At 47.7% G+C, this 26,441-nt stretch overlaps 1 protein-coding gene across 1 annotated transcript in view; it reads right to left on the bottom strand.

Annotated features, from left to right (window-relative positions):
- LOC138513819 (N-acyl-aromatic-L-amino acid amidohydrolase (carboxylate-forming)-like) overlaps window positions 1–26,441 on the bottom strand; it is a 117,274-nt gene that overhangs the window by 36,334 nt on the left and 54,499 nt on the right. The window contains exon 4 of the mRNA XM_069628923.1: window positions 13,596–13,703. Within this exon, the coding sequence (XP_069485024.1) occupies window positions 13,596–13,703 (108 nt within the window). The remainder of the gene's footprint in view (window positions 1–13,595; window positions 13,704–26,441) is intronic.

Genomic DNA, 26,441 nt, shown 5'->3' with positions numbered 1-26,441 from the left:
TTGCATGACAGCAGGCGGGTCAATAATGTGAATGCTTGCAGGAATAACTATGGGTTGCAGGCCGGGGCAAATATGGGAGGCAGCCTGAGCGCAACACTGGAGAGAGAAGCAGGCCCGCAGCAGGGGGAGACGATGGAGCCATTGCGGTTGGGGGAGTGCCGGTGGGGGCAGCACAGCACCTGGTTTGTCCACGTAGGGGAGTAGCGCAGCTCCCGAGCTAAGCAGAGGGAATTAGCAGGAAGGGAGAGAGCAGGTGCCCTCCCAATTGGCTTTCCTGAAGAAACATGGGGGCTCAAAAAAAGGGGCATTGAGGTGGCGATAGGAATAGCCGACATGGGTGCATCGGCGTGGGGATTAGGAGGGGCCCAGGGTGCATGCCATTGCCCACCAGGGCTGCAGGCTTAGTGTGGCATGTGCCATTGGAAGTCAAGGAAAACATTTGGAGCAAGGTCTTCATAGACATATTCACTCTGCTCAAGCTAGAGCAGGTGTGGCTGGACATAGTAAAGGAGGCCAAGAAAGAGGACAACAGGAGGGACAGCAGGAAGAGAGTAAGAAAAGAAAGGAACATCATGAATTGGCTATATGCCTTCAGGAGGTACACCGCTATCATGGTGGAGAAGTTCCCAAGGGACGCTGCTGCGCTCATCACATACGAGCAGGGCATGCATGAGGCTCATGAAGAGTATGGGGGTAAGGATTGGCTCGAGTATGATGAAGGATTCTGGTTGAAGATGCAGATGTTTCCAAGCATGAACTGGGATGATGAGGATGTGGCAGGGTACATCCATAAAATGATAGCGAACAAGGGGTGAAAGGTCTTGCCATTGGGAGAGCAGCAGCAACCAGAGGAGAGGAAATACCAGAGCTGGCGGGACAGGTCCTGCTAGGGTAACAATAGAGAAAAGGTGGCTCTTTCGGGGTTGGGTTGGTGCTTGGTCCAAGGGCGGCAGATCAGGACGGGACACCACCTGCTGGAAGTTTGAGAAAGGGAACTGCACATGGAGGTCAAACGGCAAGTTCAGGCATGCGTGCAGCAATTGTGGCGGAGACCACACGGCTGCCCAATGCAGAATTAAGGAACAACAGGCCCCAAGCAGGGGGAGTAGCCTAAGCAGAAGGGAGGGGGTACCTAGCATGGGGGTAACTGTCCCAACCCCTATCAAGCTTGAGACAATGCAGCTGCTGCTGAATTCCTATTGTGACAGGTTAGCCGCTGCTGCACTTTTGGGGGGGTTTCGCAGAGGGTTTCAGGATACCTAGTGTCAATGTGCACAGTGGAGTGGTCCCAAAAAAAACTGAAGTCGGCAGCTAGCAAGCCGGAGATAGTGGAGCTGAAACCTACCAAGGAGATACAGTTATGGAGGATAGAGGGACCATTCACAAAGCCCCCATTCAAAGAACTTGTGGTGTCCCCAGTAGGAGTGGTCCCGAAGAGAGAAGTGGGGCAGTTCAGGCTGATACACCATCTCTCATACCCAAAGGGGGCATCCGTGAACAGTGGGCTTGATCCGAAAAAGTCTTTGGTGATTATATCTCCTTCCATGAGGCACTAGATCTGGTGTAGGAGGCAGGTAGAGGGGCACTGTAGGCAAAAGGGGACATTCAGTCAGCATTCTGGCTGTTGCCGGTCCACCCGTACTTCTTTAGGTTGTACGGGTGGACCCGTACTGAGGCTGAGGCTCCAGTTACAGGACAAGCTCTACTTCGACATGTGCATGCCAATGGGCTGTGCTATCTCGTGCCATTATTTCAAGCTATTCAGCACTTTCCTCAAGAGGGCAGGTAGAAGTAGGTGTGCAGGGGCAAGAGTGGTGCACTACCTGGATGACTTTCTATTTGTGGGTAGGAGTGGCGAGGAAGGTTGTGAGTTTGGCGCTAACAGCTTTTGAGCAACTGACTGAGGAATTGGTGTCCCCCTAGCCGGGGGCCAACCACGCACCTGACTTTCCTGGGTATTGAGATCGACACCATCGAGGGACTCTGCAGGTTACCAGCAGCGAAAGTAGAGTAGTTCAGGAAGGATGTCCGAATTTTGCATAGGAAAGAGAAGGCAACCCTAGTGGAATTGCAGAAGCTGATGGGGCAACTCAACTTTGCAGGCATAGTGATTCAAGCGGGCAAGTTTTTGCAAGAAGACTGGCTCTTAAGACAATAGGGCTGGCACAGGGTCACCACCACATGCGGCTGGGGCTGGGCCGAAGAAAGGCCTCAGAGTGTGTGAGAGTTTCCTGGAAACTTACACCAGGGTGTCAGTATGGAGGGAGCCATGGCAGTCCAGCCAAGAGATTGAGTTGTTCACAGACGCCTCAGGTGGCGTGGGGTTTGGAGCATACTTGACAGGGAGCCGGTGCGTGAGAGCATGGACAGGGGCATGGATTGAGGAAGGTCTGCAGGGAACATAACATTCCTAGAGCTGTTCCCCATGGCAGCCTGCTTCCATATATGGCAGGAGAGGTTGGTCAATAAGAAGAGCACTTTGTGGTGCAACAACCTGGCAGTGGTGCAGGTAGTGAATAGCGGCACAGTTAGGTGCCCGTTAGTGCTTGCCCTGCTAAGGTTTTTAACACTGACATGGCTCAGACTGAACACAGATGTGAGGGCGAGGCATATCCCGGGCGTGCATTACAGAATTGCTGACACTTTGTTTCGTTTACAGTGGCAGATATTCAGGCAGCTCGCGCCAGGTGCAAAAAAGATGTCAGTGGCACCGGAGTGACTCTGGAGGATAGTGATGATGTTCTAAAGACACTTGGGGACAATTCGGTGGCCCCAGGTACGTTGCAACGGTACAAGTGGCATTGGTGGAGCTTTCTGGAATTAGCAAAGCCCAGTGGGTCTATTGGGGAGCAGGAGGTACTGAAGTTCCTAACAGGGACCCGCATGGCCAGCAGAAGCAGGGAATTGACAGCCACCGCACTAGCGGCAGTGGCTTTCTTTACCAGGACCAGAAGGGAGGTCCACCCCAACAAGAGCGAGGTCATAAAGGCAGCCATGAAGGGGGAAGGGAGACGGATCACAGGTGGCCCATCACCTTCCTAGATCTGGCAGCCATTATGAATGAGGCCACAACCATATGCTCAGGAATTTGAGACTTGCCTCTTCAGAGTGGCTTTCAACTTAACTTGCTTTGGGGCTTCTAGGGTTAGCGAGCTGGTGACAGCTAACAAAACAGGGGACGGCGAGGGCGGCCTCAGGGAGGCAGATGTGGCGCTGGAACAAAATGTGGCCAAGCTGCTGAGGAGGTCAAAGACAAACCAGGCTGGTAACAATCTTAACATGATTGTTAAGACGCCGGCCCCCTTCCAGATTTGGACTTAGCCACGTTCAGCTTTTTTCTGGACACTGCAGTTGACTTGGCCTCATTCCATAAAAACCTAGGAATAATTTCTGACCCACATCAGTTATTAATCAGCTCATTAATCTAGGAGTGCCCGCTTATTATCAAGAGGATGGGGTGCAACTATCGGATATGGGCTGGTACCTTTTTTTGCTGAATTTGGATAACACCCAGAGAGGGCGAGGGTGTGAATAGAAGGCCAGTTTTGGCAGGAATGGGGGTGGCAAAGGGGCAGAACTCGCTTTTTGCTGTGGTGGTAACTCAGGCGATTGCGCAGTGCCTAAACTAACTTCCTCCCTGGTAACCTAACACAGTGGGGGCCTGTACGATATAAAGAGGAGACGCACCCCCCATGGTCGTCCGCTTCCAGCGTGGGCTGGTGGAAAAAGAAAAGCACAATAACACTCCCTGCAGTCCATCAGCGACGGATGCCAATGTGTTACACCCAGGCCAAGAGGCTCTGGGCGGCTCGGGGAGTGGTGGGCCTAGGTATGCTGGAAAAGAATGGCAAGTAAAACAGAGCTGGCTGGAAATAAATAAAGGAGCAGATGAAGGTGTAAGGGGGGTGCGAAGGAATGCATAAACAAAAAAGTGCTGACGATCGTCTGCGATTGTAATAAAGTATTGAATATGTTATTGGCTGGTTTGCAGTGACAGTGTGAAATGTGTGATTATTTAACTGCAGCCTTGTTATGCCACAAATGGAGAAGATGGTCTGGCCCCAGTTATTTACACATGGTGGGCTGCAATAGGATTGTAGGTAGCTCACCGGTTGGGAGGGGGGCGAGCAGTACCCAACTACCCATGTTAGGATAAGACTGGATGGGCCTGACAGGCAGTATCCATTAGTTTATGCCAAAAGCCGCTCCATCCTACTGAGAACGAAGTGGCACTTGGCAGCTGTAGACATCACATGAGGTATGATAGTCACCACACCTCCTAGGCCAGGTTGGAGGGCCTGTTTGGCAACAACTAGGAACTATTTCGATACACTTCATAGTACCGCCGTCCTGTTCTATAGAAAGATCACCTAGACAATACCCCAGAGAAAAGTTACTTCACACAGGGTGTGGGACGAACCATGGACACCATTTCATAAAATGGTTCTTAAGCACTCGAATGATGTGTTTACTGGCACGTTCCATGCCTTTACCTTGCGTAGAAGTCGAGGAAAAGATGACAGAGTTTGCAAGAGGCACACAATTGAATTCAATGTTTTGTAGCTTGCAGATGAAACAAAAACAAGAGTTTTTTTCTTTGTTTTTCTCGTGACCTACCCGTTCCCTTTGCACATCCCCCTGCCAAAAAGTACAGCAAGTGTTTGCTTGTTTATAAAAATGAAATATAACCGCTTTAGAGCACGTACTGTCGAATAATGCAGGTTTGAATCCCTGTAACCTCTCAGGCGAGAGTAAAAATATTGAATGGTACAAAGAGATGGGACTCTCTCACACACGAGTTGATGATCACTCTGGGGAGAGGGCAGGCACATAAGATAGGACACAGAACACGGCAGCCATCTTGGAGGGGGCTGGTGAGCAAGCCAACCATAAAGGGGCAGCAGAAAGAAAAGAAGGACAGTAAACATAAGATACCCATGTAGAGGCCAAGATGTGGGGCAGAGACAGCGACCTGTTGGAGAGGCCACTATTAGAACGTGCAGGGTTAATAAACTCTTTTGAGACCTTGTAGGGAACCCCCACTGGAAAAATGCAAGAACCGTAATAAACAAGCATTGGCAAAGCCAATAGTTTGGGCTTTGTTATATGTATGGGAAAGGCACTGCCATAGTGGTATTAACTGGCTATTGATGGTAGGCAGTGCAAAATGGTGCGAGCACTTTGGCAGCTAATAGGTCTACTTCTTATACACAAGTTGAAACTGTTGTCTTTGCCAATACTTCACTCCGGTGAAGGACATGCAGAGTGCTTATACATCGAGTGGCTGAAGGCAGACCTAGTTAAGACATGTTTATTACACCAGTAGCAGGTTTATAGCTCTAATTAAGTGATTCACCCTCAGAAGACTGCCTTGAAAAATCCCTGGCAGGCACTTCCAGTGCAAAGTTTGATGATAAGGCTTAATTAAAGCAAGCTTAAAGAGTTCCCATGAGGAGGGGTTTTGGGCAGGAAGGGGCAGGAATTGGGTGGGAATGTTGATAGGGATTAGCATGGCCATGGCCATTGATGTCATCTGTGATATCATTATTGTGGTCATACACTGTGCAACAGGGGGCACCAAGTTAAGGTGGACTTGCTCCAAATTGTTGCGTTAAATCTAATCACCTTAAGTCTCTCTGAACACTCTTAATAAATGTTTTTTTCACTGAATATAGATATATATATTCAAGGAAAAAACTTTAGTTGCAGGGACATTAAGGTGAGAACTTAATGCAACAAAACCCCTGAAATTCAGTAAAAGCTACCATAACTTCTCACCCCCTATGTTGTGCAGACTATGACCACAATGATGACAACAAAGATGACATCCCTGATGTCATCACTAATTATATCATCTATGACATCACTGATGCAATCACTGGTAACATCACTGGCGACATCACTGTTTACATCATATATAACACCACTGATCACATCTGTGATGGTATCAGATATAATACCATTTATGACTTAGCTAATAAAAGCTTTAATTAACTAAATAACAATTTAGGCTGTGCCCTTTGCCATGGCCAAGGCTGTAGACATTGTGCATGGCCGAAGGACATGGCTAGTGTCTGGTTATTGTTGTACAATATACAGTAGGCACGGCCAAAGGCCGTAGACTCTGGCCATGGCCAAATACCACAAATAGTGCCCCCTTAATGTGTTACAATATACAGTGGGTACGGTTGTAGGCTGACATTAATGCTTATGGACGAAGTGTTGTAATATATACAGTGGGCATGGCCAAAGGCCTTAGTCACTGGCCATGGCCAAAGGCCATAGCTAGGGGTCCATTAGAGTTTGAAAATATGCAGAGAGCTCGGCCGATGGCCGTGGACACTAGCCATGGCGAAAGGCCATAGCTACTGCACTGTAATGTCTTATCATACACGGGGGGGATGACTGAAGGCCGTGGCCATTGGACATGGATGAAGCCCATGGATAGTGGGCCATTAATGTGGTAAAAGATACAGTGGGCATGGCCGAAAGCTGTGGCCACTGGACATGGCTGAATGCCATGGCTAGTGGCTCCTTGATGTGTTCAAATATACAAGGGGCACAGCCAAAGGCCGTAAGCACTGGCCGTAGCCAGTTATTGTTGAAATATAATCAGAGAATCCATCAGTGATGCCATAGATGATATAATTAGTGATGTGACCATTGATGTCATCAGTTATGTCATTGACGATGTCATCTGTGCTTTCTTCATTGTGGTCATAGGCTACACAACCAGGGTTGGACTGGCAGCATCGGCCCATCGGCCACTGGCCGATGACCTTTGGGACCTGGGGGCCAGTTTTGACCTGAGGTGGGCCGGTTTTTTATTTATTAAGTGTTTGTTTATTTTGTCAGGCGGCGCCGCGCTCTGCGCGCATGGTGCATCATGTCCCGTGCCGTGCCTCGCCTCGGGGGCCGGGCCTAAAAGTAAACAAATACAACAATTTAAATTGAAAATGAAACTGACACGCTGATGCTGTCAGCCTGTCACGCATGCCTCGCCCTCGCACTCTCTGGGGACAGGGGCCCTAGGGCCGCCCACCCAGCCAGGGGGAAGCCTCCCTCAGCCAGTGGCTCAGCCTGGAGCTGCCGCCGGTCCTCCTGACCTGGAGGGTGGAGCAAGCATATGCATCAAAGCAAGGTAACAACACACACGTTGTTGTTACCTTGCTTTGATGATGATTTGCAATGCATGATGCATGAGTCCTCCTGACCCTGGGGCTGGGCTGGGAGCTGGGCCTGGGGCCTGGGTTCGGCCCCTGGCACTTCGGCACGGCAGGCAGCCAGGCAGTGACAGACACATACATTAACATTTCACACTCACATACATCAGTTGCTTCACTTCAACTTTGCAGGAAGTAGCAACAAATTAGTTGCACTTCTTGCAAAGTCTAAACAGCAACTTGTGCCTGGGGCCTGGCGGCCGCCGCAGAACAAGGCGGGGGCCAATGAAAATTCTTCTGCAGAGCGGCAGCGCCCGAGTAGACAGACTCTGTGCCGCCAGGTCCAACGACGTCGTCACACCTCGTGACGTGATGATTGAGGATATTTGCAGGGCCTCTCTGACCCTGGGCATGATTTTGGCGGCCACACCAGTGCACCACACCATGGCGCATAGGACAGCGGGCACATACAAGAGACGACTCTAGAGACAGAGAAAGTCTGAGCCAGCTGAGCACGTCTGCAGCCGCTCACCAGTGACCAGTCCAGTGGTGGACCACCACAAAAACTCGCGGGAGGGAGCCAGCCCATGTCTAGTGCCCACTAGTGCCCTGCCCACAGCCACTGAGACCAGTAGGGCTGCAGCCAGACAGGTGAGTCGGAGGAGGCCGGCCGCCAGGGCCACCAGGCCAGTCCACAGCCTGCCAGCGATTCGAACTGTGCACTGCAGAATCAGGTAAGGACAGGACTTCAAGTTCATATCTTCGTTTTACATCGGTTAGGTTAGGTAGGTTCTTGCGCGCTGTCCTTCATTCGATTCTGCCCCAAATTCCTCTCAGTGCCTGCCTTCTACCTCATGCCATGCGGCTCTAGTCCTCTCCCAGTTCTATTCCAATTCTGCTCTCTTGAGCCTAGATTTGCCCATGCCGCTTTCTGTACAGTACTAGTCTCGTACTCCCCCAAAACTGCCCCTTCATGCCCGTGGCTTCGTTGGTCCAGCATGCACACAGGCTGCGTGGCTGCAAGTTGTGCCCAAAGAAAATTACACACGAATCACAAACTAGGTAGTCTCGGGAGGTCTGCCAACAAGGGAGGGCGTGCAGCAGCATGCACTCGATGCCTTCAATGGAATGGTTTGAAACATGCAAATGTGCACATTGCTGGAAATGGCCAAAATGTACTATGGGACCCCCCCCCCTTCACAGCGATGCAGTGGGGCTGAGGGTGAAGCCCAACACTAGGGTGAGCAGCACCTGATCTCTGCAAGCAGATGGGGCCGGCCTCTCAGGGATCTCGATGTTTACCCAGTTCTCGGATTTAGGGGGTCCGAGTGGGTTCATTGGCGCAGGTTGGTAGTGGTACCAGAGCTGGCATGAATGGGCTGCATTCCCTGCATGGCACTCCGAGTGCAGTGCCACTCCTAGGAGCTGTGATGTGCTGCGGCACGACTGTCAAGTAAGGTAATGGTTCGTGGGGGCGGGCTCGTGTTTGGTGACAGTTTCATGTGCACATTTCCAACTCTTGGATAGCTGCTTAGAGGCCCGGGGGGCAATGTGCTCGCCTTGAAAGCAAGACGAGTCCCACATGGAGCAACACGGGTTCGATTCGATCCCCCGGGTCCGCGGTTTAACTTTACCCTTCATGTCATAGCCTGCGGGGGCGGCGGCGGGCCTGAAAGAAGCAGGTTGGGTCCTCGCCTCGGGTCCATGTCCACCACAGCACAGGGCTGCCTTGATACTATAGGCACAGGGCGGGCGGGGCTGTGTGTGTGTGTTTTATTGCCTTAACATAGGACTTCGTTCGTATGCGTTTTACATTGCGGTTACGGTTCTGCCCCAATATATCGCGCGCTGTCCCCTTCATTCTATTCTGCCCCAGTGCCTATGCGGCTCTCCCTCGGTTCTATTCCTCCAATTCTGCTCTTAGTTAGAGGGAGCCTAGATAATATTTGCCCATGCATGGCGCTTTCTGTACTCTCCAAACTGCCCCTTCGTGGCTTTGTGTCCCCTTCATTCTATTCTGCCCCAGTGCCCGGTTCTACCTCATGCGGCTCTCCCTCAGCTCTATTCCTCCAATTCTGCTCTTAGTTAGGGGGAGCCTAGATTATATTTGCCCATGCATGCCGCTTTCTGTACTCCCCAAACTGCCCCTTCGTGGCTTCTTCCCAACACAGGCTGCTGCAAGTTGTGCCCAAAGAAAATCACACACGAACTAGGTCTCGGGAGGATAGCTTAGGGGGGCAACGTGCTCGCCTTGAAAGCAAGATGACATGGAACAACACGGGTTTGATCCCCGGGTCCACGGTTTACGGTCCCTTCAGCGCATCTCTAAAAGGCACACAGATCTGTAAGTTAACAAAGCGTTCTTGCCCAATTAGAAAGATCCAGAAACCATATGGTCTGCCATAAGAGAAGATGGATGGCCTTCCAAAATCCAAACTGCACTAACAGCCTTGTGCTGCATGACCGACCAACTAGAAACGTTACTTTTATACTGCACACAACTGACTATATATGTTTCGAGTGCTGCAGTGCATTATTCCCCACTGGGCACACAACTGACGTTTATCCAGATCTGTTCCCATGTACAGCAATGTCATCACGTGTGGACCAATGGCAATATAGATGAAATATAAGCAGCCCCCAGAACCATAGTGTCAGGTTGTTGTGAGTGTGATGTTTTGTGAATCTAGCTGTGCCAGAATCCTGAGGCTGCACTATAGGTTACCTCCGTTACCAGACTTCTCAATTTTTGCATATATGCCGCTCACCTACTATTTTTGAATACTTTAGCATTGCCTCACTGCTATGCAAAGGCTACATAACATTCACCCTGGCTGACCGACTCCTCCGTTGCCAATCTTCGCTTTGAGTCACTCTCACATTTCACCACAACCTCAATGTACAAAACTGTCAGCACATCTTCCTGTTGCATTACCCCATCCCAACTCCACATCAAACATTGGGTAGTGTTGGTAAGTGTAGAGCTGAACCAGCAGATTTACTAGGAAACGGAGTGGCAGACCCACTTAAACTACTGAAAGGATCCCCTAAAACGCACATACCTTTTTTGATATCGTGTCTGATGAAGTTAAGTAACATGGGTGAACATAGTTATTCAAGAATGACCCCGGTATGCCCTAATGGGGACGATTAGACATTTAATCCCTAACAAGGAAGAGCACCTAGTCAAGGATTAAATGGTGAATTCCACACGGTACCTTGGGGAAATTGAATTGTCCAACCAAACAGTGAATCAAGTGTCATAGCCTGCGGGGGCGGGCCTGAAAGAAGCAGGTCTTCGGGCCCACACAGCACAGGGGCTGCCTTGATAGGAGGCACCAGGGAGCCTGCCGTTTTATATTTTATTATCCTGCTGTGTGTGTGTTTTATTGCCTTACATCCCACAACCTATCCATAACCTCTCCCTAAACCTGAATCCGGTTTCCCTACCCTCCTCCTATCCAACCATCGTCACCCTAACCCTCATTCCCTGCTGGGGTTGCAGAGCCCTGTATAAGCATTGACTTGCAGCAGGTCCCAAAACCACACTGGGGGTGGTTGGTTCATGCCACTCCTGCGCCTCAGAGCTGTGGACGGACCCTGTCACATAACTGTATGCAAAGTAATGTTATTTTATGAGTTGTGTTGTAATGTAACAGACACATGAACCCTCCATACATAGCATTTTCTGTAAAGCCGTGAATTGACGCGATTCACGAATGATGATGGTTTGAGGGCCACTTTTTTTAAGGCACGGGTGGGCCACTTTTTTGAGGCGAGGGGTGGGCCACTTTTTTGAGGCGGGGGATGGGCCACTTTATTTTTGGTGTCCGGGCCTATTTCTTGTCCCAGTCCGACCCTGTACACAACAGGGGGCACAACGTTAAGGGGCTTTAGTTGAATTTCAGGGGTTTTGTTGCGCTTAAGTTCTCAACTTAACATCCCTGCACCTAAAGTTTTTTCCTTGAATTTCAAGGCTTTTGTTAATTCCATTGTTTTTATTGCCCCACTGGCCATGGCCTTTGGCTGTTCCCACTGCATATTTTGGAACACCACCAGACTACTAGCCATGGCCTTTGCCCTTGCCCACTGTCCATTTTTGAACACTACCAGACCACTAGCCATGGCCTTCGCCAATGGCCCGTGGCACCACCTTTGACTGTTCCCACTATCCAATTTAAAACACTACCGTACTGTTTTATGACCGGTCTCTAAGTGATTGTTGTGACACATTGCACAACCCCAACTAACTGCATTTAAGCAGCAGAGAAAAGGGGACAAATGACCGGCTGCAAAAATAACATATGCCAAATAACATATGCCCAGGTATCTTTGCCCCCATAGCGAAAATCAAAAGCTGGCATTCATGAATATACACAGAGTAAGTGAGCATATATCTTAAAGTGAAATATTGAAATGTAGTTCTATTGACCTTTCCCTTAGAAGAAAGTGAGCAAGACAAAATAGCATTGGACTTTAAAAAAAAGTAATGAATACCAGAAAAATAACCAGAGAGAGGAAAAGTTCCAAGAAATATGCTTGTAAAGTATAAAACATGCTCACCTTTTAAACCCAGATCTGTAGTGAAATATTCTCTGGACAGCTAAAGTGACGTCGGAGGAGAAAAATCAATGGCCATGGCCAGTGACACGATAGGCATCCAGGACTCCCATCCATGCTGGAACCAGGACCGACCCTGCTTAGCTTCAAAGCGAGGAAGGCCATGTGGCTTTAAGCAGTCTTGTAACTTGTGCTCATTTATCAGGCAACATGGATGATAGTGACAGCCCCTTCCTCGCTTTAAAGCTATGCAGGGTCAGTCTCAGTTATTGAATGGATGGGAATCCCAGATGCATGGCCAGTGATTTTTCACCCATGATCTAGTTGTAAAAATATATTTTTGGGAAAAAAAAACTTTTTTTCCTATAGCTGAGGGTACAGGACTACAGATACCCTTTGTTACCTGTAGTCATTATACCCACGTTTTTTAGAAAAATTGTGCTACCTGCAACCCTCCCAGGCCCTCACCAAGTGCCCTCCTCCTATGTGCCTACTCCCCCCTCACCCATGATGGCGCCCTGAAATCCCCTGCCCTTTGCCATTCACCTACAACACTTGCTGTTTTTGTGATGCAGTTTGCTCTGAAATGTCGGCTATTCATGGCTATTCTTTTCGATAGCCAAGGATACAGGAAAGTTTTGTGTTGCAAACTCAGTCCCCAAACCCCTTCCAACTCCCAAATTTCACTTGGTGTCATCTTGCCTCCCCCATATTTAGCCTGATGGCATTTTCATGGTGTTCGACCTGCAAATGGCTTTTTCTGCAGTTCCTATTCAGATACCCTCGGCTATTGCCGCGGCTATCTCTCGCATCGAGAACAAAACAAATGGCGGCTGTTTCATTTATAAGCACCCGGTTTCTTGGCAATTGACCTGAGATATAGCTATCGATTTTGGAAAAGGGGACACCCCCATCAAATATTTTAAAAACTACTGGATGGAATGACCTCAAACCACAAAAGGGCATTCATTCAACGCTTTGTGCCCATCTTGTTTTGCACCTCGTCCAAATGCGCACATCGGTTTCGGCTGTACGGTACAGAACACATTGACCTTTTATTCTATGGGAAAATGAATAGGGACTGGGCCACATCTTGTCTATTTTTATTTTCTTAATAACATTTTTATTTTTGTAACAAATCATTCCCAAAATGTGCAGTGTGGGTGGGTGGAGGGCATAATATGGCAATATATTTTTCGGGTTTCCTATGGGAGTCCGACTCACCTTAACTATAGGGCAGCAACGACCATCCACCCTATAATATATATATTTATGTTATGGTACTGTGTTCAAGCATAGCATAGTTAAGTAGTTATGGTTGAGATGAATTGGCTATGGAGTTTCAGAAAATAAGATTTCCTTTTGAGTCATTCCTACAAAACTTCTGAAAAATTGCCACAGTAAATTTCAGCGGCATCTGCCCCAACATTGAAAATGTCAGAGGTTTTCACGGATAGCTTCACAATTCAAAAAAATGTATTAATTGTGTTTTGATTAGCTTTAACATGGTGTTTTCTCATGAGGAAAATTTTTTTTTTCTGCCAAATAACTCAAAATTGGGGCTTCCATTTTTGCAATGCACTTCCATGTTATCAGGCTTTGGTGCACTGAAAACATATTTTTTAAATTGAGCTGAGCAATTCTGAGATGTTCACATTTTACATTTTATTCTATATACCACACATGCACAGTATGAATATGCATCTATTCTATGAACTGAATTCATATGTGTAGGAGATGTACATTTCCTTCCTGTACACTACTATACGTATGACATCTCACACCAAAGTCAGGACTGACTTTCAGTTGTTAATAGCATTTGTAACCCCGCCTAGGCGGGGCCCTATTTGGGCTAGCCCTTTGACCCCTTACCTTGATTGAACTTGTCAGTGAAGTCCAGGCAGCAGTTTATCAGGGTCCGCATGTGTTTGTAGTCTTCAGCACGCAGTCTCTCCAGGCTCACAGGGCCTAGCTCCAGACCTGGGAATATAGGAAGGGAACTGTGATCAGGGTTATCAGAAGGGAGAGATGAGGGAGAGAGAGAGAGAGAGAGAGAGAGAAAGAGAGAGAGAGTGAGAGAGAGAGATTGATCTGTCTACCTCTGGTGGGCTTAAACAAACCTCATGCAGGGTTTCAATTCCGATCAAAGCCTGGAAGAACTTAGTCTTGCCAAACTTGCAAGTCAAACTGAGTTCACGTGAGATTCTCACTGTCACTCCTGAGTTGCTTCCAAACTCATCCGTACTCATTCAACCTTATCCAAATTCTTTCCTTCTTGGTCATGACAAGATGCGTTCTGCTTTAGAGTGATTGAATGTAATTGACCCTCTCCAACCATCTCTGGGACTTTCTTCTCCCTAGTCGTTACTAGAAACGAGTATTCTATTAAGGGTCTACCTGTTTAGTCCTGGTCCAGGCACATCTAATCAAAAGGCACAATCACCAGATGAAATGTACACAATACTCCCATTCACCAAAATTACTGACAATCAAGTCTATGCTACCCACACCTGAGCAGACCCTTTCCTAAATAAAAAACATTTATTGTATCAAAAATAAGAATCCTTCACATATTAATAGGCCATACCTAAGATATCAAACAACAAACCTTCACCATCAACCAATAGACTAACTCCCTGGGCCTCATTCCGAGTAGGGCGGTAAGGATTAACGGTCACCGGTAACGAGACCGGTGCCGTTAAACCATTACTGCCCTACTACGAGTTCCCTTTGCGGGTCCTTCCTTAACGCCTGCTTTTGACCCCAGAGTCCCGTAAAGGGACTCCGGGGTCAATAACGGTACCGTCATTTACGGTACCGTTATTGCTGCCTTCCCCCTTCCCATTGAGCCCTGTGGGGGCTCAAATGGGAATGGGGAGTGGCCCTGGTGAATGGGGAATTACCGGTCCCTCCGACCTCGGAATGGACTGGTAATTACTCCATTCATCATGCCGGAGTTTGGACGAATTCGGAGGCAGCCATGCCGCAAATAGCGGCGTGGTTACCTCCAAACTCGGAATGACCCCCCCTGTCTGTTAATGACCTGTCCCCAAAGGATCTTATCAACATATTAGAACTTTCACCCCTGGACACGGAAATGCGGGGAAGATGGGGGAGGTATTGCTTATTGTCTGGCTGCCTTTGGGGTCTTCTTGGAGGATTTACATAGAAAAAAGGCATATAGAATGCGGTACACAATGCTTAATGGTGTGCCTCTTTGGGGTCTTCTGGTAGGGTGGGAGGTTTTAAAATGTAAAACAAAACACTTTGCTTCCTCTCTTATAGTAGAAAAGGATAAAAGGGGGAATTGCTGAGGCAGGGACTCAACAGTAACAGGAAAATCAGGTTGTGTGAAACTCAAAGGAAAATAGCTTCATCGGGACCTCAGCTGCATATCCACTAACACATTCTTCCCTAACTTGTATCCCTTGACTGTAACACTTTGCATCTTATTTCTAGGACACATTTAATAGCCTTTATGTTTCCATACTATTGTAACCTATCACTGTTTCCGCTTCTTCTACAGTGCTTAGTTGCTATACAGCTAGTATTCACACTATATACAATCCAGAACATGCAGCAGTGCATACAAGCATAGCTCCCGTTTTATGCAACTAGAAAACAGAGTAGACCACATGTGCAGTTCAAACTGTTCATTATAAGTAGTTGTGTTTTCTGCAAAGCTTTTGGTTGCTGTGGTTGATACAGTGGTTACTGGTTCCTAAGAGTCAATTGCCTGGCTGGACATGGGATGAGTCTCTGAAGTATAGTGTGAAGGTGTCTCAGGGTGGTCAAGGGGGGGGGCCTTTTATTACGAGGGATTCATGTTGTGCACACCATATTGATGACGGGGGATGGCGGCAAACTAGGGCAATGTTGGAAATCCATATGTATCAAGTGGAGTCAATTAGGGATGAGATATTTTACTTTTAGTATTTTATTCTTGATGTGATAATCTAAAGTGGTCAGCCGACATGTGTTTCGACCCAAGGGGTCTTTAACAAGGCTGGTGCATTATTGTACATTGACCGTTTGGTTGGTTGGCTCTTGGAGGTGGGTTTGGGCAGGGCTGGACTGAGCCGTCGGCCAATCGGCCCGTGGCCGATACAAAATCATGGAGGAGACCTGGGGGCCGGTTCCTGAAACCCACGCTGGGCCGGTCTCCGGCTCAGTCATGGGCTTCAAGTCTGTGCCTTCACACTTCAGGAACCGGCCCCCAGGGCCTCCCCCTCGCCGCCGCCGGACGGACGCAAGTTACAAAGGATCTGTAAGTAAGTATCTTACAGATCCTTTGCAATTGCAGCCCCGCTGCCACCAGGCCGCCGCAGCCCGCAGAGGCAGAGAAAGGTAACACCTAAGTGTTACCTTCCTTTGATAAATGCGGCAGGCTGCGACACCATGGAGCCAGCAGCAGTCAGTGCTTCAAAACACTGGGAGGAAGCGGCAGGGCTGGGCTGGGCAGGGGCTGCCTCAGGCCGGCCTGCTCCCTCCCAGTGTTTTGTATTACAGACTCTGGCTGCAATCACTCTGTATTGCCGCCTCACAAGACGCCATGCTACTGCTGTCCAGAGGGCACGGTCCCTTTACACACGAACAGCGGCTGCCATGCTGAGTTCATGGCCACTGCGAGTCTCTTTTAATCTTACCAAAGATGGTATCCATTGGTGCTCAGTGGGCACTGGGTAGCCTCTGTGTTACAGACACGGCAGTGCCTTGCAAGGAATGATCGGGGCGCAGAGACCTGCTGCCTTTCAGTTTATGTTGGACATTTTGAAGCACAGGTAGGTCTGTTTACATGTCGCTGGCAGGTTGAAACCATTCTTTTCAGTGTAGTACACTGGAACATAAACTGGTAGCAGATTTAGTTTTTTTTGTAACTCCCAAACTCAATAACTGCCAATGCCATCCACATACAATAAATGGCGCATGCAGGGAGCCCTGCTGCCGTTACGGAAACTTAATGGAAACTTAATTGAAAGGTGTATGCGTCGTTGGCTTCCCATTCATTGGCAGTGCGCACTTCAATTGACTGCCGGCCGATGGCAGCACTGCACGCTCATGCGAGCCATCCCAGGCATTTATAGCACGGCTCGTCCTCTGGGTCTCGTGTGGAAGCGGGTCTGGCTTTCTGCTGCCACTCCCTCTCCTTTCCATCACATGGGATGACAGCCAGCCAGCCAGTGCACTGTGCTGCTCTGTGCATCCACCCAGGAAAGGGCGAGAAAGAGAGGCGTACAGGCGGCACTGACAGCCCTTAACCCCACACCCACCAGCCACGCACCTGCTGACCGGTGCTCATACGTCACTGTGGTGGAGTATTGGGAGACAGTGAAATAGCGGGGTGCCACTGGCGTAGTAGCCCTCTCTGTATAGCTAAGAAAAGCTTAGAATGCTAGTGCATGCTGTGCTGATAAATAGAGCTACAAGGACGCAGTCGAGACAAGTGGGATCTTTTGCTGCTTTTTTCTGAGCATCTGCAAGAATGTTGACTAATGGAACAAACATGATTCCTCAGAGCAGCGTGATGGAAGACAGCGTGGAGAGACCGGATGCACAGAGCAGCTGCCGCATGAGCCAGGAGGAGTCAAAGGTAGGTCACTTTGCCTCAGGGTTCTTTTGTGCAGTGTTTCCCATTTTAAACACAGGACTTTCTGTGGTTGAATAAGAAAACGTATGATGACAAGAGGAGCGTGTATTTATTATCCAGAGTTGTCCCATTGCTTTTGAAAATAGTCAAGCATTGTTATGCTTGTCACTGTCACATCATGGAGAGACAGAGACAACGATCCTACTAGGCCAGGTGACATTGAGATCACGCAAGTGCAGGGAAACTATAAAAAAAGAGCTTAAAACGTAAGTGCTATACAGTAACATATCATTCAGTCTTGGGTGTCTGCTTGCATTCACAGTAATTTGACAATATGGATCTATACACACAGATATTAATGATGCAAATGGTGATCCATTCTTGTAGGAAATGTATAGCCCATTAATGAAATCATAACCATATTTTTCGTAGTGTACTTAGGAACAATGCTATTTGATGCCACTTCATGTTTTGTCAAGGGGTGAAAGGTCGTGTTAATGCCACTCCTGCGCCTCGGAGCTGTGGACCCGGTCAGAGAACTGTATGCAAAGTAATGTTATGAGGTGTGTTGTAATGTAGCATTTTCTGTAAAGTCGTGAATTGACGCGATTCACGGATGAGGGTTTGAGGGCCACTTTTTTTGAGGCGTGGGGTGGGGCACTTTTTTTGAGGCGAGGGATGGGCCACTTTTTTGAGGCAAGGGGTGGCCCACTTTTTTTGGGCGTCCGGGCCTATTTCATGTCCCAGTCCGACCCTGGGTTTGGGTAGATGGGTTACACTCCTTAGATAGGCTTGCTCGTTAGCCTGTTACTGCTGCGAACATTGTCCCCACCACCAATAGCCAACCCTCCAAACGGTCAATGAACAATAACGCACCAGCCTTGGTAAAGAACTCTTGGGTCAAAACACGTGTCGGCAGACCACTTGAGATTATCGCATCAAGACTAAAACTCAAAGAATCAAAATACAAGGAAAATGTCTTTAAAAAAGATTGTTTGTGCGAGATATATGGGAACACAACTAAGTCCAATCCTACACACAGATGACTGATTAAGTACACAAATTTGAACACATGCAAGACTGGTGCACATACAACAGGATAGCCAGAGAGCAGCCTGAAGAATGATGATTGATAGTACCCGAAGAAGTGATCCACACTATAACATATGAAGACATGGCACGTGAAAATAAATCACCAATGCCCAACAGAAACCCGGAGAAAATCCTCCTGAGTCCAATACAGGGGCAACAATACACTAATGAAAAGAGTGTCTCCAATTGCTATATATTATAATATGATGTACACAAATGATTACATGTCCTGAAGAAAGCAATAAGATTTAAAACCGCTGAAATTGGTCGACAACAAAAGAACAGGTTTGGGAGTGATGACCTAAACCTTGAGACCCACTACAACTCATCACTGGGATCTGTTTAAAAACATCAATTTAGCCATTCTTTTAGTTATAGACAACAAAATGAAGTAACTTTGTCAAGTTTTTAGAAATACTTGATTGGAAAATAAGACACACAATTTTGGAGGCAATACGAACCAAATTAAGGAAAACATCTCACTGTGCTTTGATGCCACATACAATGCTACCGGATGTATTTCAACTAGAAGATTCAGAAACCAAAGTATTAAATACTAGTGGAAAAGCCTTTGTACATGTGCTAATGTGCTTAAAGGAAGACATTTTCAGAGGGTAAATATATTATGTAGTGTATTTTAATGCAATTTATGTTGATAGAAAAAAAATAGTTTTGTAAAGGATCGTGCTCCTTTTTACGTGGTGCAGTAACCTGAAATAAAATCTCACAGAATCCATTGAAAGTTCAACATAGTGCATAGGCCAATTGTTGTATCTGCTCCTCATTGTCTTGAATTCTATTTATAGGTTTTGGACTCAAATATAAAATGTTGAGGGATGCCAGAACAATACAATTCACGTGCATCATGATTCAAAGTAGACATGTGATCACAAAATAAAATAAATAGAAGTCAAATAAAGTTTAAAATGTACATTATGAATATTTTTGATATAATAATACGTATCAGTAAATATTACAATGAATAATGACATAATACACAAGTAGATTGAAAAAAGGTGATTTGTTTTGTTAGAAAAATAGTGCTCAATCAAATGAATTTCTATTCATGTGTTTTTTTAAATGTATATATTTTCTTACTTTATGCAACTGGAAGTATGATGTTTTTTTTTTAACAACTTTATTTATATTTGCACACAGGTTATGAACATACCATTATACCGTACATTCGGCTTTTACACAACCGGGGCTGGCAGGATTTCTTCAGTGGTTGGCGATTCAAGGTCATTTAACTCCGTTAAGTATTGTCTATATCTTGACCATATGTTTCTAGGTTTGGAGGGGGGTAACACAGAGTCAATGTACAATTCCTCGTTATCATTAGCCCACATCATGTCCTTATTCCAGTCTTCTCTGGTCGGGGGGCTTATATTCTTCCACCTCATCAGTATGACCCTTTTAGCGATTAGTAGGCTCACATTTAGCAGTTTACGCCATGCCGGGTTCATCTTTCCCACCGCCCCCAACATACATATTTTCGGGGACCATTCCATTGGCTGATCTGCCATCATGTCCAGTGCTCCACATACATCAGCCCAATATTGTTTCAGCTTTATACAATCCCAAAGCATATGAAATATGTTCACATTCTCACTGTTGCATCTGGGGCAGTTGCCGGGCAAGGTGGGATATATTTTCTTGAGTTTGGCTGGGGAGTAGTGTGTCCTATGTGTTATCTTATAATGAATCAGCTTAAATCTTGAGTTGCATGATATTTGTTTGGTTAGTGAGCATATCTGAGACCATTCTTGATCCTCAATCTGTTGTCCCAGATCTTGCTCCCACTTACCCCTGGCTGAATGATTCACTCTCGGTCGTGTCTGTATTATAATCTTGTATAACGCTGAGGCGGTTATCTTCTGCGTTCCCCCAGTGTAAATGTAGCCTAGTGCCATGCTAATTTCCGGCTCCTTCGGGAATGAGGGGAACATACGACGTGTGGTGTCCTCCACCAGAGCGTATTGAAGTTTATGTGTATTTGTGTTACCCAGTACGTCTTTAATGTATTCCCAGAGTACAAACTGCTTCTCCGGGAATAGCTGTCCCCATTGTGTTATTCCTCTCGAGCTCTAGTGCTTCGCTACTACGCTTTCCTCAGATAGAGATGTATAAGGGTCGCCCCAGATTGGCATGCTTGGATGGTATAATTTACTGGCCCCATATATTTCCGTGATTTTTGTCCATGCCGTGATCGTGACTTTGGTTGGGTTTATTGCGTTATAGTGCTTGGGGGTCGGCCTAGTGATCCTTTGCAGCACCATCACTGTTTCACGCTCCACTGATATGGGGGGTGAGGGGCCTGGGTCTATGAAGGATGTGGCCCAGCTCGTAGCATGGTGTGCCTGTGCCGCAAGGTAGTATACTTCCAGGTTGGGTGCCATCAGTCCACCCCTAGGATACGTGTCAGACATAACCCTCCAGCTTAATCTCGGGGGCCCACCCCACGCATACGCTATACAGGCACTGTTTATCCTGGAAAACAGAGCATGGCCTGGCCAGACTGGGACAGCATTGAAAAGGTAGAAGAGTTTTGGTAGTATAATCATTTTAATCAGTGCTATCCTTCCCATCAGAGATATGGGCAGGGCATTCCAACATTTCATTTTGATGCATAGGTCTTCTACAAGAGAGGAGTAGTTCAGGGTGCGAGACAGTTGGGCCGTCCTCGCTATGTGTGCGCCTAGATATGTGAGATGAACTGGACTCCATATGAGGCCGTGCATGTTTCGAGGCTGGGCTGTGTTTTCGGTCAGCGGGAATATCTCCAATTTGTTAGGGTTAAGGCGTAGCCCTGAGTACCCACCGAATTTCTCTACTTCTGCCAGAACCTTATTAAGTGTGCGATCCGGGTCCCTTAGATACAGTAGGATGTCGTCGGCATATAGTGTTATTACATGAAGTTTACCGCCACTCTGGATCCCAAATGTGTTATAGCGTGATCTAAGTATGTCTGCCATTGGTTCTATTATTAACACAAAAAGGAGCGGAGATAGTGGGCAACCCTGTCTCGTACCACCCAGTAGTTCCAGGACCTCTGTGAGTGTTCCGTTGATCCTAATCTTCGCTTGGGGTCGTGTGTACAATATTTTGATACATTTTATGAATTGCGGGCCGAATCCATAGTTTCGCAGCTCCCCAAAGAGAAAGGGCCAGGAGACCGTATCAAACGCTTTCCTCATGTCTAGCGAGACTGCTATCGCTTGGGTCTCGGGGGGGATGATGGAAATGATGTGGTGACATCTCCTTATGTTAGTTGCTGTGGATCTGCCTGTTATAAACCTAGCCTGGTCCTCATGAACCATATATTGCATCAGCGGCGTGGGTCTGATGGCCAGAATCTTTGCTAGGATCTTAGCGTCCGTGTTTATTAAAGAGAGTGGTCGATATGACCCACAGTCTTCAGGAGGCTTCCCCGGTTTGAGTAGCAGTGTTATTATTGCCTCTCTTGTGGTTTCTGGGAGCTCTCCTTTTTGTATCGCCTCTATCCATGTTGCATGAAGTCTGGGCACTAGCAGTTGACTGAATTCTTTATAGAACTCCGCCCCCAACCCTTCTGCGCCCAGCGATTTCCCGCTGGGGAGTGCTTTGATTGCTTCTCTAATCTCAGCCTCAGTGATGGGTTGTTCCAGCGATTCCCTAGTGGCATCTGCTATGAGGGTCGTGGGTATTTGGGAAAGATACTGTTCTATTTCGGGATCTGTGACAGTGCTCTGTGGAGAATATAGGTCTTTGTATAATGCATAAAATATGTCCTTCACTTTTGTCTGATCAGTGGTTACTGCACCATCCGCCGATCGTATACAGGGTATAGTCGTCGGGCCCCTTTCACCTCGCACTGTCCTAGCCAATAGCCTTCCTGGCCTTTCCCCTTCTCCATACCTACGTGCTGCCACTGGTCTATCAAAGTATCTGATCTCTTGTTCTGCTGCCTCGATGTAATCATCGAGCGCGTTTTTGATCTCTAAACTAATTTGGGGCGTTGGAGTGGTCGCATATTGGGCCTGTAGGGCAGCTATGTGTGTCTCAAGTCGGGTTAACCGTCCCCTAATATCTTTCAGTATTCCGCCTTCTATGGATATCGACTGCCCCCTAATGCATACTTTAAATGCCTGCCATAAAGTGGCCTGTGTGGAGACCGAGTTTCCATTTAAGTCAAAATATTCCTGTATGTGTTGTTCCATTGAATTCTTATAAACTAGGTCCCTCAGTGCCTCCGGCTTAAATCTCCATGGTGGGCGGGAATATGTCTTATCTGCGATTCTCAGTGTTAGTTGTATCGGAGAATGGTCAGAGTATGTCCTAGGGTGAATGTGGGAGTTTGTGACCCATGTCATGCTTCCCGGGTCCAGTAGCCATAGATCTATTCTGGAATGCATATCATGAACTGATGAATAGTATGTATAGTCCCTCGTGTCTGGGTGTAGTGCTCTCCAGGCATCCCTCAACTTCAGGTCTGACATATATGTGAGGATTGACTGGGCAGCTTTAGTTAATGTCCTAGGTTGAGTGGATGTGCGATCAAGTTGTACATTTAAGATAGTGTTGAAGTCCCCCTCACAGATCACTTGAGCCGTTGGGAAGCTTGATAGTTTCTCGAAGATCGATGTGTAGAAATCTGGTTGGTCTACGTTTGGGCCATATATGTTTAGGAAGACTATTTCTTTGTCACAGAGATTGCCATGCAGTAGCACATATCTCCCTTCCGGGTCGCATTCTGCCTCTATTGGCTGGAATGGTAAAGATTTATGCAGCAATATTGCGACCCCTCTCGCTCGTCTAGAGTATGTGGTGAAGTATTGATAAGAGCCCCAATTAGGTATCACATGTTCAGTCTGTCCTGGACCAATATGTGTTTCTTGAAGGAAGATGATCTTAGCAACTTGTCTGTTTAGATATGCCATGATCTTTCTCCTCTTAATCTTAGACCCCAGGCCCCTTACATTCCAGCTTATCGCATTTATATCATCTCTGCTTAGTTTACCCATTGTCTCTTACGTATTCCTTTTGGTTTGCGCTCCGGTAGCCTCCCGTTGTGTGCTTTGGTACAAACGTGTCATTCCCCTGTGTGCTTTTTCTTTTTTCGGCCCTTTGTAAATAACAAACCCCCAACATCCCCTGTGTCCCCCCTCCCCCACCCTCACAGTTCCCCAAACTTCAACTGTGCAATAGTTTGTCCATCCCTTCCCTCCCTTCAACATCTTAAGCACCTGCTATGGGGGGGGGGCTGCGGCGTCTTCGGTGCTGCTGCCGGAGTTGAGCCATTTCTGGTTTTGTCCCGTTACTCGTTCTTATCGTGCTGTCTAGGGTGTATATTGACAATCGATGAGAGTTGAATTCCGACGCACCCTAGTGTAGAGTTCCGTGTGGAGCCTGCCTTGTTATTGTCCATTCGCTCCTTGGTGTGCTGGTGGTAGTGTGGCCATTTTCTCCCCTTCTTAGTCACCCTCAGTTGCGGATCGCTCCTTATTCGGAGGAATATGTGTCTCTACAAAGTTTGCTGCCTCCTCAGGGATTGTAAAGACAAAAGGGCTTGTTTTGGTGTTGGATTTTCAATCTGGCGGGGTAAAGCATCGCGTACTGCACTTGCCGATCCCGTAGCATTTTCTTGACCCCATTGAAGAGTTTCCGTTCCTGTTGGACCGCCATCGTAAAATACGGGTAGATGCGTATTATATTTGCCTCCCATCTCAACTCCTGTTTCTCTCTGGAGGTTCTCAGGATCAGGTCTCTATCCCTGTAATTCAATATACGTGCAATGATCGGTCTCGGATAAGCCCCTGGCTTGGGTTTCGGGGCCACTGATCTGTGTGCCCTCTCCACTATAAACATCGGGACCATCCAGGATCCCCTAATAGCAAGCGTAGGAGGTCTTCTATCGGTTTTTCCATCGGCCCTTTAATTGCGTCTTCCGGGACCCCAATAATACGAACATTGTTCCTCCGAGATCTCGCTTCTAGGTCCTCACATTTGGTTTTCACAGTGCCCAGTTCAATAGCCATATTGGAAACTGTGTATTTCAATGCTTCAAGGGCATCTTCCGTGCCTGATATTCTTGTTTCAGCCTCTGTCATACGAGAGGTGGTCTTGTCAAGTTGTGCTTTCATGGTGGCCACACTGGCTGTGATCCGTCAAGTTTTTCAGTGAGCGTTGTGAAGCCCTGCTGCATGGCCGTGAAAACTTCCTGAGGGTTCATCATTGCTGTGGGAGGGGGTTGATTGTCCTGTGCTTCCATCTCCCCTTCGACCTCTGATGCCGTGTCTTTTTGGATTGCGGTTGTATATTTGTCTATTGTGCCTCTGTTCTTTTTGGGGCCAAAGTTCTTGGGCATCGTCGCTTATCCAGTTGAATTCAACGTTAAATTCTTCGCAGGAGTGACCTCACCGATTTCCTCTAACTGGGAGGTGCGCTTCGCTTTGTCGTCGAGTTAGCCGGAGATTCCGACTAATTTATGGGAGTATTTGCTGCGTTTATATGTCGTGTGAATGCCCCAATTGCCCAGTGCGTTTAGGGTGCAGATATTGTTAACCAGTTCACCAGCAGGCTCTTTTCCCTAGATCTCTTTTCTTTTCCGGGATTTCGTGGCCTGTCCGACGTGAGGGTTGAGATGGGGGAGTGGGTTTGCGTTAGTTTATGAGATGAGGGAGCAGTTTATGCGTCTTGAATCGCACCTTGCCTAGCGTTCGTGCTACTTCCTTATCTCCGGGGCTCGTGTTAGTTGAGGGTGGGGGGACCTCACTCCGCACTGTGAAATTATACGACACCTCTGCCGGTGCCTGTAGTGTTCAGTTTATGCCCCCTTAGTGCCGCTCTACGTGGCTTTCGTACGGAGGGAGAGTCGCATGTATCGGCGGGGGGAGGGGGGTGGTCCGTCTTACCTCCCGGCTTCTGCGTTGCGGTGCAAACCGGAGTCTTCCCCTCTCTCTCGGTCCATCCAGGCGACCTCGAGAGGGTCCGCAGGCGCTCCAGGATGTTCGGACGCCCGCGGTTCTCCCCCCGCGAGTGCACTCGCCTGCTTTTTTTTCGCCTGCGTAGCTCGCATAGGTTTGGATCCGTGCTCCTCCCCGCCGTGCTCGGTTGCCGCTCCTCCATGTGCCGTGGGATCTTGTTGGGCTTATTACTCGGCGATCCCTTCTCTGTCTGGCCTCAAATGTTCTGTGCGTCTTCCGAGGGTGCTACTGCAGGCTCCTCTCAAGTTTCATGGGGAATCGGGACAATTACAAGCGATTATCCTGGCTTACGGCACCGAAGCCTGCCGGAGCTTACACAGAAGCCGCCATCTTCCTCTGTGTGCAACAGCGCCCCCCAACTGGAAGTATGATGTTAAAGTGGTATCCCTGTCATGGGCCTTTTCTTCAGATAATTTTATGTTATCATTGTTGAAATACACATTTTGTTCGCCTGGAAGATGAACTTGAAGTCTTATTGCGTAGCTCCCTCTAGCGCTGATAGCAGGTGAAGCCAGCAGGATGGCTTTGAACAAACATACCTGGCCTTTTATTATATAGTATAATGTGCAGTGTGAGACAGGGTCAATAATCTGAGCCTTTCGAGAGTGGATGGGCCTCTCACAATCTGGGATGGTTCATGGCCAGCTCTGTCATAAGTTTTTATACTCTCCTCCCTAATGGCAACAAGATCCTCTCCGACCCAAGAACCAACTGATCCTGAGGTGGAGTAGCTCTGATCTTTCCGGAGTGGGTCCCTGCTTCTGCCATTCCTGCCCAGGCCTACACCTCCTTTGAATGCCTGATCTGCAGGCTCTCTATCTTTCCTGGCCTCTCTCCGACTGTGGCCACCATCTACAGGCCACCTTGCAAGGTTCCGTAGTTTTTTGGGGGTTTGTTCTGGGTACAGCTTCTCATGCCGGCGACCCCAATGTACCACCTATTAGTATTTCAGTAGCAGCGGTGCCGTCGCGAGTAAACATATCTGCAGCCAACAACAGGGATTAACCCGTGAATTAACAGAACTCGAATTGAGCATGAATATGATTTAACTTTCCCAGAAAACGTTCTGTTTTG

This window comes from Ambystoma mexicanum, chromosome 12 (genome assembly GCF_040938575.1).
Source record: "Ambystoma mexicanum isolate Mex_15411 chromosome 12, UKY_AmexF1_1, whole genome shotgun sequence".
Classification (NCBI taxonomy): Eukaryota; Metazoa; Chordata; class Amphibia; order Caudata; family Ambystomatidae; genus Ambystoma; species Ambystoma mexicanum.
The sequence above is the reverse complement of the archived record's forward strand: the minus strand, read 5'-3'. Positions and strand labels throughout refer to the sequence as shown.